Consider the following 19,385-nt stretch of genomic DNA (forward strand, 5'->3'; position numbering starts at 1 on the left):
CAATGAAATGACAAACATGCTTGCTTTAACTGGTGTATCAGTAGCCAAAATAAAGAAAAAACACAAGTGAGGGTAATACAGTTGTGACTTTATGATACATGATTTTAAATTATCAACAAAAACAGAAAATATTAGCATACATTATAATACTAAAATCAAATGGGATGCTAATTATGTATTTTCCAAAAACAAATGTCCAATTTAATTTCTAACCATTTTTGTGAACCCAAAATAAATGTGTTGTTCTAGTACATTTGTAATCTGCCCTCATATATAAAAACAGTAAATTGCTAATTAAACGTGTAGGTGGTAACTGTTCACATGAATGTGGCGTAAAAAAAAGCTGATAATGGTGACAGTTCAAATCATAGGGGTGTTTTTTTCCTTCTAAATTCTTTCCCTGGATATTCTTCCTCTTTATTATTTTGTTACCAGAACACTGTGTTATTAAATCATGCAAACATCTCATATCTGATGATGTGCATGTGATTTTTAAAGGGTAGTAAAGAGAAAACAAAATGTGCACCTGCGTGTGGAATGGTCTCTTCCACTATTCTGCAAACCTCCCCTGAATGAGTCATCCAGCCGGCTCCTCATTGGATAAAACCATGCCATCCCAAGGGATTGCCTTGCAGAGGCAGAAAGGCCTTGCTTCCATTCACAGAAACATTGGTATGCCAGCCTGCTATTTCATTCACATAAAAGACTAAATATTGCATGATTTTTGTCCTCTGCTCTTATCCTCCTTTGTCTTTTTGCCTCCTCTTTTGGTTTTGCGAGATCCTGCCTTTCCTTCCCTGCTTTTGTGTTTGCCTTTTTTTTCTGAGGCAGACGTGCTGTTTTTTTTTTTTTTTCTTTTTTTCTATATTTGCCAGGCAGGAAAGAGAGATGTTGGGAGGGACTGCAGTGCGAAATCTGCAGCAGAGTGAGAGCGGAAGCTGCTTATGAATGAGTGTCAGTCTTTCGGCTTTGCTAGATGCTCCTGAGGACATTTTACATGAATGGTGTCTGGCTGTGTGCTTTCCACTACCGGGGAGACAAAGATGCTTCATTGCTGCTAATTTTAAGGAGACTCGTGGGTTTTTTTCTGTTATCCTTTTGATTGTTTCATTCACTCACATGCTTGAGAAACATGTCGTTCATGCAGTGTTTTTTTTTTTGAGTTGTGTCATTCATGTATTTCAACCTGAACCAATTGCTGGGTATTTTAGACAAGAAGCTGTAATCTGCTTTCTTGTTTTGAACGGCATTTATTATTCCTTTGTTGCAGAGTACTTCTAGAGAATTAGTGCTGCACATTAGATAGATTGTCTCAAAACAGTTTAATGGAAAAAATGCTTTATTAATTTTCGCATTAATGCCTGTTTATCAATATTTAATGCAGAAACAACACATGTATTAGATATAGGTTTAAGGTCATTGTTTTTTTTTTAAGTGCATAACTGAAAACCAGGAGTGAAGTCTGCCCATATTCTGCAGCTATTATAAATTAACATGGACAATATATTAATGATGTTGCGTATTTCCGGTCATGCAAAATTTTTACTGTATTGTTGCTCTCAGTGATTTACTGTATAGATGCTTCTTTTCCATTTTTTTTAGGTAAATGACATCATTATGAAACACTGATAGATAAATAGAGATTTTATTCTTGAATCAAAGACGTCTGTATTTTTTGTTACAGAAGATTTTGGCAGGATTGTAGCTGTTTACTAGTTTTCATTACTTATTTCATTTATTATCGTTTCTGTGATTCAGTTTATTTAGTTTTCCTTTTATCACAACTTCCATCAGTTCATCCATTCAATAAGATATGAATTGTGTTTGACATGAATTCAAATTTTTCCCAACAATTGTGTTACTAAGTTAGTTAATCAAGCTACCTCTCATTCTTCATTTCCTTATTTCAGAAAAACAAATAGGAAGGAAACAATTACAGAGAATAAATATCAGACTGGGGGATTTAAAAATTGATTGGTTCTAGAGTGCTGTAAGTGGGAGGTTTTTTTTTTCTCCCACCGACAGGAAGTGATTTGCAGTGTTCAGCAAGCCTTTTGTTGAGAAGGTTTTCTCAGATCAGTGAGTCATGCTTTAGCTCTGAGCCGGCAGGCAGGCAGCAGTCAGTAGAGAGTATTTGCTCTTCCCTCGCAGTATCCATGATTATCGACAACATAGACCTTTCTCTGTTCTCTTACTTTTTGGATTTTTGAGGCTCGAAATCAGCAGCAGCAGCAGCAGCATCACCGCTGGAAACCAAACAAGCTGCACCACAACACTGGCAGCCTTTTAGAGACCTTTTTCCTCTCCATCCTCTTCTTCCTCTGCCTCAATGCTGTGTTTCCATGGATTGTGTCTGTATATTTCTCTCTGACGGATTGGATCGTACCTTTGGATTTTACTGAAAGCGGATTGGACTCTGGCGACAGCAGCGGCAGCAGCTCAACACAACCACCACTGTAACCTCAACAGAGAAAATTACAGTCAGGTGGCCTGTGATTGCTAAAAGGCGTTTGCTGCCTCTACCGCTGCTGCTATGTTACAGGAGAGGGTAATCAGCACGGCTCAGCCACGTCTGCCAGCACACTTGTGAAAGAGGCAGGCTGTGCGTGTCGGTTGGTGGAGAGAGGGGAGAGAGCAAGAGAGAGAAGGGTATGCTTCACCGTACCAAATACAACCGCTTCAGGAATGAGTCAGTAACCTCCGTCGATGAGCTTCTCCACGGTCTGTCCATGAACCCCAAGGTCTCGGCCACCCCCCAGTCTGCAGCCGAGACATCTTACACACCCCCGACTGAGGTCCAGCCATCCTCCGCCACCACTGCTTCCAGCACCCCCACCAGCCACGGCTCTGACCACCTGGAAGATGGAGGCACCACCCTCTGCACCCTCATCAACAAGGTGTCCAGCCTGAAATTCAGCAACTCAGGCAGCTTGCTGAGCATCAAGGGTCTGCCCTCGGCTGTCAAGGACCTGGCTGTGTCTAAGCTGCAAGGGGGTGGGGGATCGGGCTCAGGCAGCTCCAGTGGCCCGGGCCCCAGTGTGGCGACAGCAGCAGCAGCCTCTGGTGTGGGCGGCTCTCTGTGCAGCTCAGCCTCCCATTCAACCCCCTGCTCGCAGCTGGAGCCAGCCGTCAGCATGAGCAAGAAAAGTAGGCTGGATGAGCATCAGCCCAGCGGAGAGGACTGGCATCCAGGTGGAGGTGGCGGACTGGTGAGCAAACCCTCCAGAGGATGGCTGCACTCGAGCGAGAAGATCTCTGGTCCAGGAGTGACATACATTGTGAAGGTTGGTGGTCACTGTCTCCTTTTCGTTTTTTGGTCCTCTTCCTCTTTCCCATTCTTTACCAATTCTCTCTTTTCTTTCAATGACTCAAGCTCAGCTACCTCTGTTGGGAGGGGGGGGGGGGGGGGATAAAGTAGAGATAATGTCGTTTTACTGGCACATCACAACATGCCCTTGAGTGTGTGTATGTAGGCTGGCTACAGCAGGAGGCTGGGTAAAAGAGCAGCGACCAGAAAATAGACATTGAATAATCCAATAACTACAGAAGGTCAACAATTGGGAAAAGTAGAGTAAAAACCCATGAAGGGAAAACAAAAATAGCATCATTTTGACCATGCTGTAAACATTTTAATTCATACAGTCTGTCTTGTGTATGTGGAGCCACAGCGTTATGCTTTTGTAACCATGGTGATGTGTTATTTCTGTACGTTGTGCATCTCAGTGAGCTCCATGGGTGTTTTAACTCGCAGATAGTGAAATGGGGGAACAGGAAAAAAAACGTCATAGTGCGTTTTTCTCTCATAGCATCCGTATCTCATGTTAATGTTGTTCAGCCATCATACATCATTTAAAAGGGCACAAGGTGGCGCACAACTATGAGAGCTGTGAATGTCATCATGCCGGCAATGAGTCACTAGCATGAGGAGTGATGATGCTGAGCTCTGGCTCTTCAAGGTGTAAAGTGAATGAAAAAATGGAGCAAACCATTTTCACTGAAACCATAACGTAGCAGTACAGTGTGCCTTTATCTTTTATTTATGGAGCACATTAAACAAAAAGTAAAATGCATCTTTTTGGGGCATAATAGCATACTGTAGAGCATTGCTATAAAATGTGTTAAAATCCAAATCAAGTTACACAGTATGACTGCCATCATATGACACCTACTACAACTTGCCAGAACAAAGCCTACAGTATCTGTGACCAGTGTGACATTCCATTAACTGCATTAAGGACGGGAGCGCTTATTTGTCCAGTCAATGCTGCTGAAAGCATCCACACTGTGAGAGGAAAATAGGTCCGGTCCGTGCTCCCCCACCCTCTTCTCTTCCTGTGGTTTGAGGTCCTGTGTGTATTGAGTTCAACGTGGTGTTATGCTCACAGCACTTTTAATTAACGTCATGTGGTCACCCCTCGCGCATCATGCACCATTACTCTAAAGGGACATTGATTGACAGTGACACTGTTTATACTCGCACTTTTAGCCCATGGTAGCTATGTGTTTATGCAAAACAAAAAAAAGTACATAATAAAAAGATAAAAACCACAACCATAAAGCTCCTTACAGCTGAGGGGAACTGCAGATTTGGGCAATAATTCTCAGAGGGTTTAATCATCCCAAGATATTGATTATAACTGCTTTAATTAAAGCAATCACCATCCTTTTAGCATTGGTTATATAGTAATAATTTCCTGCTGTCTGTTCATTATCCATATTTGGTGCAAATTGTTCATCTTATTCTACATTTATTAATACTTATTTCATCAGCCTACTTGATTTAGCTTGTTTATTGAAGTACTTTATCCTCTTGACCTGACATATCCTGCCTTGACTCTACAGAACTGCACTGTATAATATAAGGTTTCTAAACTACACACAATATGGAACAACAACTTTATCCAGAGTATAACCAAGTCACTTTTTATATTCCGACATAAACTACATTTTTACACTTATGAGCACATCAAAACTTCAGTAAGAAACAACTGTAGCCACTGTGCACTGTATATGCCTATATGTTTTAGGTCTTAATAAAAAAAAATATATATTAATAACAACAATACTGATGATATACTTAATTCCTATAGCATCTTTAGTTTCAAGCTGCTTCACAAAATATGAAAAACATACAATGTAGGTGCAAAGACAAGATATCGTAGAAATATAAAAAAAATAAATAAATAGGGGATTTTAAAAAGCGGTCAAACACAGGGAGATAAAACAAAGTATAAAAGGACCAGTGATCATATGTGGGCTCTTCAGAATTGATTGATTCTCATAATTCATCTGAAGTTCAGTTTGGCTGTGTGAACCATGTACCTGTTTGTTGTACAGCGGGAGAGAAAAACATCTTCACGTTGTGCTCAGAATAGGTCTCTACCAATTTTAGAACTGTTTGATATATTTTTGGCCCTGCTGAATCGTGCACTTCAAACTCACTGCTCTGAAAATAGATAACAGAAAATGTGCAAACGTCATGTTGACAAAATGGTATTTTTTTTGCTGGTGCTGGCAAAAAGCTCACTGGAGAAAAGAGGCCTCCATAATATGAAATGTATAATTCCAATAACTTTCTTTAAAAAAAGAGTGGAAATAAGTGTCTGTTTTGTTTACAGACAGATTATGAATGCTATTCTGACAACAATAGGAACTCGTCAGCACAAAATGTTCTCAGTCTGTGCGATATTAATCAGAGGTGTAATGTGAGTAGGTGGCTGGTTCTGGTGGATGGTTTTATGGGATAGGAGGAATATTCACCTTATGTGGCATGGGAACACACTGATGCAGTTTCCAATCACTTTACTTTTATTCCACATTTGTCATGTCAGACGTTGGCTTTGTGACGTCCCGCTGGATGTCTCTGTTTTTAACTAGAAAGTAGAAAACAATGATGCAGATTTGATGTAATACAGATTTAAGCCTGATTTCCCCTCATATTTATATTTCATATCACAGTGTTCATCGTTGGACGTTTGGGTATTCCAAAACCAAGAATAGCAACTTAAAGTTACCCTGTTGAATTATACTGTAAACAAACATATTTATCTTTCTGTCGGGTGTTTTCTTATGAAATTGTGTTGATTGCATTTCCTTAATCATGAAACATTTGCAAAGTTGTTTTTTCCCTTTTTCAGTTTCAGTTCTGCCTTGTTTACATCCATGTTTGCTAGTTGGCAGCCTTCTTTGTCACCTTTTCTTTGCACAGGTATCTTTGTGCATCACTGCTAATGACTGTCGATCAGTGGATCAGCATGGAACTGCTGACAGGAGAGCGTGTTGCTACGCTGCACACTTTTGCGCCTTTATGTGTTTCCTTGAGCATGTGCGCCCGATACATACAAACAAAAAGGGACTCACTCACAAAAACATGGCTCCATAGGGCTACTAGTGGTCAAGAACCACTAGTAACTGATGTTTTTCTTTCTGGGATCAGACCATAGTTTCTAAATATAACAATTTAGTGGTTTGGTTGACATTTTAGATCGGCAACACACATCAGGTGTGTTTTATTTCTACAAGATGACAAGCTAGTCATGAATGTAACTTTTCATGTTTCTGCTTTCCAGTATCTGGGCTGCATAGAAGTCCTTCGTTCGATGAGATCCCTGGATTTCACCACAAGATCACAAATTACAAGGTATGTCACACTTTGTATTCTGACTTTTCATGATTCACTAGATTCCCTTTCAAACAAATCCCAGTAAATCAGTTGTTATTCCATCTTATGCTTTTTCTGTTCAAACCCACAATACAGCTGTGTATTTGTTGATGACTAAGAGATTGACAGTGATGACTTTATAGCATGTCCAGGCAAAAAGTAGGTGCAGATTTGGGAGCAATGAAAAGAGAAACAGAAAACATGCAGATAGAAAGTATCCGAACTCTCTCAGTTCAAATTGGTCAGTGCAAATTTTTGATGTTACCAAATGTTTTAGTGAGTGAATTAAAACACACATATGTGCTAGTATTTTGATATGATACTGTATTTAGAGTACATTCAGCCTGTTTGCATGGACTTTTCTGTGACTCCATGTGTATCTTTGAAATCGTTGACCAATGTGCAGCGAGGCAAACGTCAGCAGTGAATTGGTTTGTGTCATGTCCACTTTTACGCTTGACTTCCTGAAGTTTGTCCAGACTAGTGTTAGCCTGCACACAGCAAGTAGTGTCTCTCTCTCTCTCTCTCTCTCTCTCTCTCTCTCTCTCTCTCTCTCTCTCTCTCTCTCTCTCTCTCTCTCTCTCTCTCTCTCTCTCTCTCTCTCTCTCTCTCTAAGGATACAAAAATGAACGTTGCCGTCTCTGTCATGAAACCAATATTCACTTTGTCTCAGAGGGGAATTTGACTGTGCTGCATCAAAGCAGCTCTATCTTTAGCCGCCGTTTAATCTACATATTGTTGTCTTTTACATAAAAATGATAGCGCAGTGATGGCTGCTGCAGATAAAACGGTTCACTTCGTATCTCAAAGACAGTTTTAGATTTCGCTCTGTAGCGCTGATCTCCAGATGTAGAAGAGGTGCAGTGCATTTGTAATATTCCCTAGGGCACCATATAAAACACTGTGTAACACCCTGTAGAGTTCAGGCATACTGTAAATAAAATAAATAAAAAATAAATAACATTTTTTTTATTTTAATTTAGTGTATTTACTTGTTGTTTTCTTTTATTTATTTATGGATAAATCAGATTTCATCCTCCACATCAAAACAGATTTCAGCCGGAGCAAATGAAGCAATACAGTCATAAATAAATCAATAATTATATTAAATAAAGGAAAACATAAAATACAGGAAGCAAAGAATTTCTAAAGTTTCCAGTAGCTCTCACAAAATGCCATGGTCAAAATAGTTTAGAGTTTTTTAATTAGTTTCTATTTTTATATTAGCTTTGACTATTCAATTTAATTATTAGTTTAGTTTCAGTGCATTATTTAGGTTTAGTTTAGTTTGTTTTTTAGAAGTTTTAGTTATCTGTTTAGTTTATTTTTGTTAAGACGAACTATAATGTCTTGGTGGTGAGTTGCTACATATACACAAATACTCTGTTGGGGAACAAGTTACAGCACAGCTCCATATCAAGCCTGTTTCACTTCCGTTGTTCAATATTACAAGAGTCAGAGATTAATGTTGTCTCCTTTTTTCCGTAGTGATAATAAAAAAAACTAAAACCAAAATGAATTTTGTCAATTTTAGTTTTATTTTCTAACCAGGCAAGATTGTTTCTCTTAAAGGGTATTTTTAGTTTCAGTTTACTTTAAATATCTTTTACTGCGTATTTTCATTTTCGTTTCAGTTTCCAATAATAACCCTGCATAACATTATGCATAGGTGTAACAGGAGAGAAATAAATGCTTTCCATAATAATAATAATAATTTAATGATGACAAATAAATCCAAAGAACTGAGTTTTTATATTATCACATTACAATTAGAAAAAACACACCAGCTTGAATACCCTCAAATAAAATGTTTGCAAGCTCAACATAGTATATTGCCCTACAAAGCCCAAGTGCAGTAACTACGCAAAATTTAAGGTGAAAAAATGTCTTTAAAGTTTGTTTATTGTCTCAACAAATGAATATTTGGCACGATGGGATTATGGTTTACTAGTTTGCCATTTAATAATAACAATGTCATTTAATAATAACAATAACATCCAAACTTTCCGGCACAACATTGTGCAAAAATCATAATGTAATTAGTGATTTTGTAGTTACTGCACTTAGGCTTTGTAGCACAGTATACATTATCATATACATCATGTACATCATGCTAAACATCAGTATGATAGCATTGTCACTGAGCATGTAAGTATAATGACATTTAGCTGAGAGTTGTGCCATGCCAATGTACAGCCTCATAGATCCACTAGCAATACAAAATACATTTTTTGGCAAAGTATGTAATCATTAGTAGTAACTGAACTGAACTGTGATTCTGTGGCTGGCTATGGTAACCATCTTGGCTTCACCTTCCTCTCGCCCTCCCTCTAGGGAAGCCATCAGCCTGGTGTGTGAGTCTGTTCCAGGGACCAAAGGAGCTCTGCGGAAGAGAAAGGTACATGGATGAACAGAGAGGGAAGAAGGGAGGGAGATGGAGTGAGCACAGGAGGAAGTGATGCTCACACTGAGGGAGCTGAGAAAGTGAATGTTAGTGAAAGATACAGTAGAGAGAGAAAAAGAGGAAACAGCATTAGATATTCATTTACCCTTCCACGTTCTAAATATAGCATCGCCTCTGTACGTTATTTCTCTCTCATCCCTCCTTCATGCAAAAAGAGAGGGAGACAGATTGAGAGAGGAAGACATGATGAGAGAGAGAGGCTTAGGAGAGGGAAGAGAGATGAAGAGGTATGGGGCTGTATGTGCGTGGGTGTAGCTCCAGCCCACGATGCATTGCACACCGCACACAGTGCTTAGTGACTCATGTAGTGCACAATATCTGTGATCAGGAGGCTGAGCAAGTGTGTGTGCGTGTGCGTGTGTGTTTGTGTGTGTGTGTGTGTGTGTTTCTGTCTTCCATGTGACTGTGTGGATGTACATGGTGTGTGTCCACAGTGTGTGAGGAGACTGTGTCTTAATGTGGGGTGTGAAATGAAGCATTACTCTGCTCTCTAGAGCTTGTTCAAATGTCAGGGAAGAGTATATAACACAAAATCAGCGCCGACTGGTTTCTCTCTCAGAATTGATGTAAGATGTAAGATAATGTTATTTTGGCCGGATGACAAATGCACTTCGGTGACATCAGCTTCATACTGAAAATTTTGAATGGGTTTGGCTAATTTTATCTGGCCCCTTTGACTCGTCCCGCCATCAAAATCACCACTTACAACAGCATTTTAAGTATCCAAAGTACCTTATTATTGGATCAAAATCTCATGGCCCATACTGCAATCGATAATACTCCTTAAAGGAATAATCCGCAATTTTGGGAAGAAGTATGCTTAGTTACTTACGGTGCATTCAGGTGCTCCTAGGATGGTAATGTTTCAAGAAGTTGGGAAGTTCATCTTTACGGTACATTACATTTCAGGAAATTCCCTAAAACCACTAAAAGATTCCTGACTTGTTATCAGGGTTAATGCTAATTAATAACTTTTATAATAACCAATCTTGGTAACTCTACATGGACAGCGATTAATGCTTATAAGGTAATACTTCATTACAAATCACATGTGGGCAAAGAACTATATGCAATCTGTGAATTATTAAAAAGTTTCTTAATATCAGCCCATGTTTCTGCATAATGACTTCAACTCCGCAAATGTTAGACGTTCACATGAATTTTCTTATTTTTGTGATTATTCCAACACACACATGCATGCGTGAATGCAGCACTGATCCCTTATTCACAAAGTAGATGTACTTTGTTGCTGTAACTTGTTTGTGACCGTCTGTGTCCTCCTCTGATCCTCTCAGCCGCCGTCCAAAGCTCTGTCCAGTATCCTGGGGAAGAGCAACCTGCAGTTTGCGGGCATGTCAATCAACCTGAATATCTCCACCAGTAGCCTCAACCTGATGACCCCTGACTGCAAACAGGTTAGTGTGCAACCTTTTTAAATAATTATAGGATTCTGTGAGCAACATACATGTGATCAAAATAAATACTAGTAAGTGTCGTGCTTTGTTTCAGAAAAAAGTAGTACCATTGTATAGAAGGGCTGCCACCACATATACAGGGTGGAAACTGCACAAGTCAGAAAGAAAAGATACATAAAAAAAGATCTGTGGGACATGCTTGAAAGCTCTTTGAGTAGCTAAGTAAGTGGACCTTGCATTTTAAAATATTAAGTAAACATACAGTATGTGTCCCCAAGGTCAAGAATTAATCTCCATAGCCAACTAAAAAGTAAAAAACGTCAGTCATCAGAAAAAGTCATTTGTTCCAAAGTTTAGGTTGATGTGATGGAGGAGATTTTATTTTTATCCATCGCTGAAGTGACCAATTTTTTAATAGAATAAAGAAGGTTTGTTCAAGGAGGTTTATTTAATGAAAGGACAGTTAAAAGCAGATGTTGTTGAATAGCCAGAGGAAGTTGGCAACTTGACTTTTCCTTTGCACGTCACTATATTAAGCCAGTTATATGGGTAGTACATTTGTATTCTTTGAGGTGGGGGTGGTCAGTGGTTACAGTGTGCACTGCTGTCTACCCTGGTGTCCTTCTTGAAATTGCCAGCAGATGGTGTCAAATTGAAAAATTATAAATCTAATACATAATCATACACACAGTAACACAAACATGACAGAATAACACTTCTGATGCCTAAAAGTTCCTGTGGTACTAATGCAGAGATGGTTAACTGTTTACAAATCACCAGTCACCAAATACGGTTCCCTCACAGTGTGCTACATACCGGACAGTTTCCTGTCTTTGAATTTGTGGGTAAAGGCAAAGACACGGAAGCCCTGAAAGGCGAGATGAAAAAAAAAACGTGGCCATTGTTGGCCAAAACCTAAGTTTATCTCCTACATAGGAGAGAGGGCGAGAAAGCTGTGCTGAATGAAGTGCCTGACGCACAATACAAAGGAAAGTGTAAGTTCAGCCAAATGCAGCATACACAACATGTTTTAACTTATTAGTTTACTACAAATGTCTGCAAAACATAATGGGACTGTGCATAGGTGCCAACTCGGGTTAAACAGTGTAGATATATGGCACTTCATTCGGCGCGGCTTTTTCGCCCTCAAAACGCCGGAATTAAGCCTCAAAGTTGATCTCATACGTAAAATCCTGTTTTTTGTGGAAGGCATGGAATATCATCAAACTGGTTTTGGATTGTTTTGATAAGACATGTCTTTATTTTGTTTTTTTATAAATTATTGTTTTGTATTGTGCACTCAAAGGGAAAATGAATCATACTGGTGTGGGTTTATTCATTTTAAGGAGGGCTTGTATTTGTTTTTGAAAACATAGAAGTCTGCACATTGTCACTTCCAAATGTGCAGTTTGGGGATGTGCGTGATGCATTGTTTGTATCTGTTTTCGCACATGAACTTTTCTTGTGTATTTATTTTTTATTATTTTTTATTTTATTTATATCTGTTGTATAAAGAGGCGTTGGGTAACTCATATGAATTTGCTCTTGACAGATCATCGCCAACCATCACATGCAGTCCATCTCCTTCGCATCAGGTGGAGACCCTGTAAGTAAAATGGTGTCAAGTTAACTGGCATCTGTGTGTTGTGATTACAAAAAGATTTAATTTACTAACACAATATTGTATATTATTATTATTATTATTACGATATATTTTTGATGCTATAACGTATCAAAAGTCATAATGTCATCCTATATTTATTCATTCAGGTTTTTTAGAACACATCATACTGTGTAAACAATTCACAAGATTTAATCACATTTAGTCTAGTACATTGTTCACCAAAGTCCGAAAGATCTTTATCCATATTTAAACATGGCAAAAATATTAATAATTAAATATCTAAACTGCATTACATTATTTTGGACCTCCTGCAGGCAGCCCTTTACATGATCCTGTATAAAACATCTCAAACATCTCAAATTAAAACTGTAATAGCTGGATCAGTCATTCTTTTTGCAGCAGAAAGCCAAGGCTTCTGTCTTTCACTTCATCACGTTGCACTCTCGAGATGATGTCATTATGTAATGTGACGTCTGGTGCAAACCTTTTAAATTGCACATTAAACTAACAAAACGTCTTTACACTCACTCAAAAATAGAAAATATACAGTTCAAATAACATTCAAAAATACTTTGTTCATGTGCCTACATTTATACATCTTTTGGTTCAATACATTTTGTGTGTTTTATTTGGTAAACTTTTTGTATTTTAAAAACAAATTGTATGACACAATTTCATTTCTTTCATTAATATTATAGTTTAATGACCTACATAACCTTTTAGCTTGGGTTGTACACATTTTATGGATATTAGGCATTTATAGATACTCTAGTACTACAAAAAGACCACTGTTGGCACTGACGAACCATTTCTAGTTCAGAGTTAATTAGACATTGCATATTTGAAAAGTACAAATTTCAATATTCCCATCACTGTTATTTTAAACTAATACGTCAAAACCAGAAAATGAAGGTTGAGATTTGAAGGTATGATGTATTTTATAGTTATCGACATTATTACAACAGTTGTAATTCTGTCTCTCTATTTTTAGGACACAACCGATTATGTTGCCTATGTAGCAAAGGACCCCGTTAACAGAAGAGGTAGGTGTTCATTAATTTGATACTCTACAGAGTGTCTCATATCTCACGTGCAACACACTCATTAAAATGAGTCGCTCTGGCCCTCGTCAGCATGTCACATCCTGGAGTGCTCTGATGGGCTGGCCCAGGACGTCATCAGCACTATCGGCCAGGCCTTTGACCTTCGCTTCCAGCAGTACCTGCAGTGTCCCTCAAGCAAAATGTCCTCAACACATGACAGGTGAGGTGTTCATAAAACACACAAATGTACAAATTCACACAAACACACACACTCTCTCTCTCTCTCTCTCTCTCTCTCTCTCTCTCTCTCTCTCTCTCTCTCTCTCTCTCTCTCTGTCTCTCTCTCTCTCTCTCTCTCTTTCTCTCACTCTCACTCACTCACTCACTCACTCACTCACTCACTCACTCACTCACTCACTCACACACTCACTCACACACTCATTCACTCACTCACTCACTCACACACACACACACCCACAGACAGTTGAGTTTTATGATCAAACCGTGTTTTTCCTCAGGGTATTAAACATGGAGGAGTTACCATGGACGGAGGAGGAGGAGGAGTCAGCAGAACATCCTTATTATAACAACATCCCCGGTAAGATGCCGCCCCCTGGAGGCTTCATTGACACCCGGCTGACCAATCAGAATGCAGCGTCAGATGGATGCCAGGTACAACTCAGTTTATGTGGCTTAATCTCAGACACTTGAGCAGAGTATTTTTTGCGTAATCTCAATAACAGAATTAATGATGAGTATTTTGATAACTGCATGTCATCAGATGGGCCCGGCTTCAGTAGATCAGACATATTACCAAGGGCGGCACTGTGGAGAAAACTGGGGAGATGAAAGAAAGACAATATTTATACAACAGGGTAAGAAAACACACCCTTTGCCACTACTTAAAGGGACGGTTTGGCTTTTTTGAAGTGGGGTTGTGTGAGGTACTTATGGCAGTAGTAATCACATGTGAGCTGCTGTGGACGGGGCCAGCAGTACACAAACATAATTACGTAAGTCACCTTAAAAAAGACCTACCTAATAAAAATCAATATCATTTCAAGTTTACGCTGTAATTAGAATATCATCACTGCTTTACCTTGCTGTTAGACAGTCCTTTCCTTTGGCACTACATTCAAATAAAATGAGTCTTATGGAGCCTTCACATCTTATGAAAAATATAGTAAATACCAAAAGCCAACGTGAAAATTGCACATGAATACCACCTCATGTGGTAATTTCCACTAGAATTACTTGATACATGAGTTGCAGAGACATTTTCAACATGGCGGAGCGCAATGCAAGAGTCGTGAATGGCGTGCTATCAAATGTTTTCTGCTGCTCTTAGCGGATAGTTTTTGTAGCCTACACTATGTGGTGGTATAGACAATTTTTTATTACCATGTGTTAACACTTTGTGTCATTTTAAAAAATACCGTTTTTCTTTGGTTTACCTACCCAGAGCAGGTCAGTATCCGTGGGTCCGCCATGTTTCATTTCACCATGATAACAAAGGAACTTGAACACAACTCAATGGCAATTTCTACTTCACAAATGGAAGGACCATCTTTTCCATAGCACATGAAGGCAGCAGGACTATACCAAAGAAGAACTTTTCGGAGGGCAACTGTATGGCTGAAAGAGAGAGAGAGAGGGGAACTTAAACAGATCTAAAATAGGTTTAGCTTCTCTCTCGGTCCAAGCAGTTATTGGTAAGCTTCTGTGTCAGCATTCCTGCCTGCTTTTCAAAACTGGGGCATGCTGACCATCATAGGTCACTTACCTACTGTAGGTAACTGTCTGACTATCAATAAGTTCTGCATACAGCCCCACTTCACAAAAGCCAAACTATCCCTTTAAATGCGTGTTTTAACTGCAAAATTTCAATAAACACTGCGTCTATGATTGTTTCTCCAAATGTCTACTGTAGGCTCATTTGATATAAGCAGTCTGCCCGAGAGTAAAGGTCAGGCACCAAAAACAGGAGAGATGCCCGCGTATGTGAACACTCAGCAGATTGACGCCCAGGTGCTCGCAGTACTCCAGGCAGAGGCAGAAAATGTGACAAAGGGCATGGCAGCCACGGCCAAAGAGAGCCCTCGGAAGGATCTGTTTGACATGAGTAAGTCTTGGTCTGTGCTGTGATTTGATTAGTGGATTCATTAAGATCGTTGCCTTGCTTTCAGAATAACTTTGTAAGGACTTTCTTATCAGAGTTGTGAATTATAGGGATTCCCTAGCTTTTTGTTTCTCAGTGATGTCGATGTGGCACTATAATAACACCGTATCAGTGTGGAGACAAAAGGAGGAGTGTAAATGTCAGGGTACAGCTTTATTCTTTCCTCCTCTGAACTTCCACCTCAGCTTTGCTATTATTATGCAGGAAAGATAAGTTACATATGTGGGGAATTCATGACACAAATTACATGTAAGCAGTGAACTATAATAACATTCAAAAGTACGGAAGTGTAATGCATTCACTGAGGGAAAAAATATATTTCTGAATTAACAAAACAATAGAATTATGAAAAAAAATCTGAGCAAAGTTTAAAAAAAGTAAAATCTGTACAAAAGTGAACTTTTCTTTCTTTTCTGAAACTTTGCTCACATACACGTAAATTCAAACGTATACGGAACTAATTTAGTATTATTTTCTGTTATTTTTATTTATTTTTGGTTAGTATTGAGATGTTAACTGTCCATTAGCCCTTCCCCTAACCCAATACATGTTGGAAAAGGCTATAACCTACTCTCCAACCCTGCCCTCTCTTGGTCCTGAATTTTAATGTGGGTACAGATGTACGGACATAGAGAACAAATTAAGACACTCACTGTACAAAGTATATAGCATACAATGTAAATAAACAAGCCTACTGAAGATCAAAATTAGAGAAAAATTAATACTTTAAAAAAAATTATTAATACTTGATTTATTCTGAAATACAGTTTTTTTATTGTTCAGAACTTGACAGAATATCCTCGGTGGCTATACCACTGCTGCATTAACATGTTTTTTTACATAACCAAGTAGGTGATATTGATATTCTATCAAATTCTGAACAATAAAAAAAACAATATTTCATAATAAATCAGGTCTTAATACTTTGTTCTTTAATGTTGATCTCCAGTGTATATACATATATACAAATTGTTTGTATGATGGAAAGAAACGTCCCAATAAATCTGGGTCGGCTTCATGTATACAATAGATTTTTTTAAATGATTTTGTTAACGAGAAAAAAGGCACATGCACTTTTATAGGTGGAGTGGTTAAAATTAGTTTCAACAAAAATGAAATGTGTTGTACAGCTTTATTCTTTAAATGTAGCCACATATTTTTGTTTACTTAGAGGATAGCAGGATGAATATCTGATTTAGCCTTAGGGAAAGGATAAAAAGAGAAAGTAAAAGTAGAAATTTAATTAAATATTTGGTACATCATCATCTTCTGCCCTGGTTTTGATAACTTTCTTCTGCTATTAACTGTTCTCTCTTGCTTTATTGCCTTTGGCTTAAGCAGTAATGAATGACACTTAAAAGTCCGGCACTAAAATAGAATCTTGACTTCTTTAATGTGATGCATTTCCTGTTAAAATAAGACGTTGGTACGGGAAACAACAGAGAGAGAGAGAGAGCTCATTTTAAACTGTATATCTAAGGGATATCAGTTAGTAGAGGCAGAGGGACAGGATTCTTTTAACCAACACAAGGTCACCAGATGCCTTGTTTTCCAGGAAGTTAAAGATGTCCTGTGCAGTCGTCTTGTAAACAAAGTGAAAATGAAGAAATGAAGACGCTGTTCTGAAGCTAAAGCAATGACGACCTTGGGTTTCTGAGACACATGTTTAGGTTTTCATATTGACGATTATAGCAGCTGATGTTATGGATTGGCATAGATTACAAGAACTGACAGCCAGTTAAAACTTGTACTACAAATATCCTTTCTCTCTTGATTCATCGTTTTGGCACTGCCCTCACCTCACCTATACTAGAGCCCTTCGAGGATGCCATTCAGTCGCAGTCCCATCCGTCGTCCCAGGGGCAAGCACAGTCCCTGGCCTCCAGTCTTCACAAGGCAGCATCTGTGGACAACTCGAGCCCCCTTCTCGTGCGCTCGGTGGCCTTCCGGGCCCAGGAGGAGCTGGAGAGCCAGATGTGGTACCACGGCAAAATGAGCCGCCGTGATGCTGAAAAACTGCTTAAAGAAGACGGGGACTTCCTGGTTCGTAAGAGCACTACCAACCCAGGGTCCTACGTACTGACAGGCATGCACAACGGACTTGCCAAACACCTACTGCTGGTGGACCCTGAGGGCACGGTAAGATGGATTTAAAGGACAGACACTATGTCAGTTGCCCTCTGCATCTGATACCAAGGCACCCTTTAGCTTCTGTATTCTTTCAACAATGCTGCTGTAAACCCATCCATTTCATTATTAGATGATCATAGACGTGGGGAGGAGGTCGGGGGGGACAGCTCTTTGTGTTCTTGATGAAACCAAAACTCAGTGTTGACTTAGTTACGTGGGCTACGAACGCCGTAACAAAAGTTTTGTAACAAACGTAGCCTAGTTATTTTAACCAAAACTACGATGCTTTTCTAAACTTGTCAAGTACTTGATTCAAGTCATCTAAACCTAACCAAGTAGATGTGTTGCCTGAAACTATCCAAGTTCAACTAAAAACAAAGGAAACCAGCTGACATCGGGCGTGAGGCGGGGTACACCCTGGACAGGACGCCAGTCTATCGCAGGGCACATAGAGACGAACAGAGACACACAACCATTCACACCTAAGGGCAATTTTTTATTATCAATAAAACTAACACGTGCATGTCTTTGGATTGTGGGAGCAAACCCACGCAGACACGGGGAGAACATGCAAACTCAAACAAAATCATAGGCAACATAAATAAGAAATGCATACAAGGGAGAAAAAAAAGGAACAAATTGTGCGGGTGAGATTAAAAAAACGCATGACGATAAAATGAAAAGTCATCTAATCCACAAAGGTATACAAATGATAAAAGAGCAAGCAAAGTAGCATCATTGAATATACATACAAATAAACCAATAATAGACTGATATGTCGGATCGGCTTATATTCAGTCCTTTCCACTGCCTGGTTAGTCAGACAGGTCCTGAGGCATTTGAAGTTCTTCAGAGAAGTGGACTGAGACTCTCAGTGCGTGACTTTGGGAGGTGTAGCCAGTTGGCATGTCTTGTACTATACCTGTGTACATCACTATTTAGTTGCAAAAATACTTTACAGGGCAAGACTGATATAAAAGTTTAGAAAAGAATATACACATGAAAAAGACACAATGTTTTTAACAAGCAGAACTAACACGCTGTCCCTGACACAACAAAAGCTGACACTAGAGCGGTACCTAAAGCATCATAGTTGGAAGCGCAGGGCCACTGGCCGACCGTCAGTATTTGACGACGTTGGGAATAAGAATGTGTTGGTTTCAGGGAGATACTGTAGATTTGTGTAGGGATGCATACAGTGAAAGTTAAATTTCTTAATTGGTGACAAAAGACTTTTAACATCTCTTTCTCTTTTCAAAGGTACGGACAAAAGATCATATATTTGACAGCATTAGCCATCTTATTGGCCATCACCGTGACAACAATCTGCCGATTGTGTCAGCTGGGAGCGAACTGTGCCTCTTACAGCCTGTTGGAAGGAGACAGTGATGCTTGCAATGCCTGATGCGAAATAGGAAGCTCTGAACAGTCTCTCCTACCATCCTGAAACGTGAAGATGAAACATGAAGAGAAGATGCTTGAAGGCTCTGAGCGCTGACGGTGTTTTGGGGAAATTGGCCCGTGGTTGCTTTACTGGAGGCACTGGAAGACACAAGATTTCTTTAAGATACAAAAAAAATATTTATAGAACTGTTATTATTTTGTCGTGGCGACTGAAATGCTATATTTTTGAGAAGACATAGGTGCATTTGGACATAATATCTTGATTTGGTGTTTTAAAAGGTAAAAAAAAGACAATTGTTCTTGTAGTTTAGATGAAGTGCAAATCAAACCTCAAAGAGGTGTTAACAAGAGTATTTTAGAAACCTGAAATTTTAGTTTTGTTTGTCAAGCACAACCACATTTCTACAGGAACTGTTGGCGAAGAGGTCGAGGACACAAAAACAGTTTGGACAACAAATGTTTATA

At 39.0% G+C, this 19,385-nt stretch overlaps 1 protein-coding gene across 1 annotated transcript; it reads left to right on the forward strand.

Moving 5' to 3' along the window:
* Positions 1-2,651: 2,651 nt before the first annotated feature.
* On the forward strand, positions 2,652-18,905 carry shc3 (SHC (Src homology 2 domain containing) transforming protein 3; the record flags this gene model as incomplete). Its single annotated transcript, XM_083929477.1, has 12 exons — positions 2,652-3,284; positions 6,570-6,640; positions 8,996-9,059; positions 10,421-10,540; positions 12,093-12,146; positions 13,156-13,207; positions 13,298-13,427; positions 13,726-13,879; positions 13,989-14,082; positions 15,138-15,329; positions 17,200-17,525; positions 18,777-18,905. 12 exons carry the CDS (start codon positions 2,652-2,654, stop codon positions 18,903-18,905), a joined length of 2,019 nt encoding a protein of 672 aa, XP_083785603.1.
* Positions 18,906-19,385: the final 480 nt, after the last annotated feature.

Source organism: Echiichthys vipera, assembly GCF_963691815.1.
Source record: "Echiichthys vipera genome assembly, chromosome: 16".
Lineage (NCBI taxonomy): Eukaryota > Metazoa > Chordata > Actinopteri > Perciformes > Trachinidae > Echiichthys > Echiichthys vipera.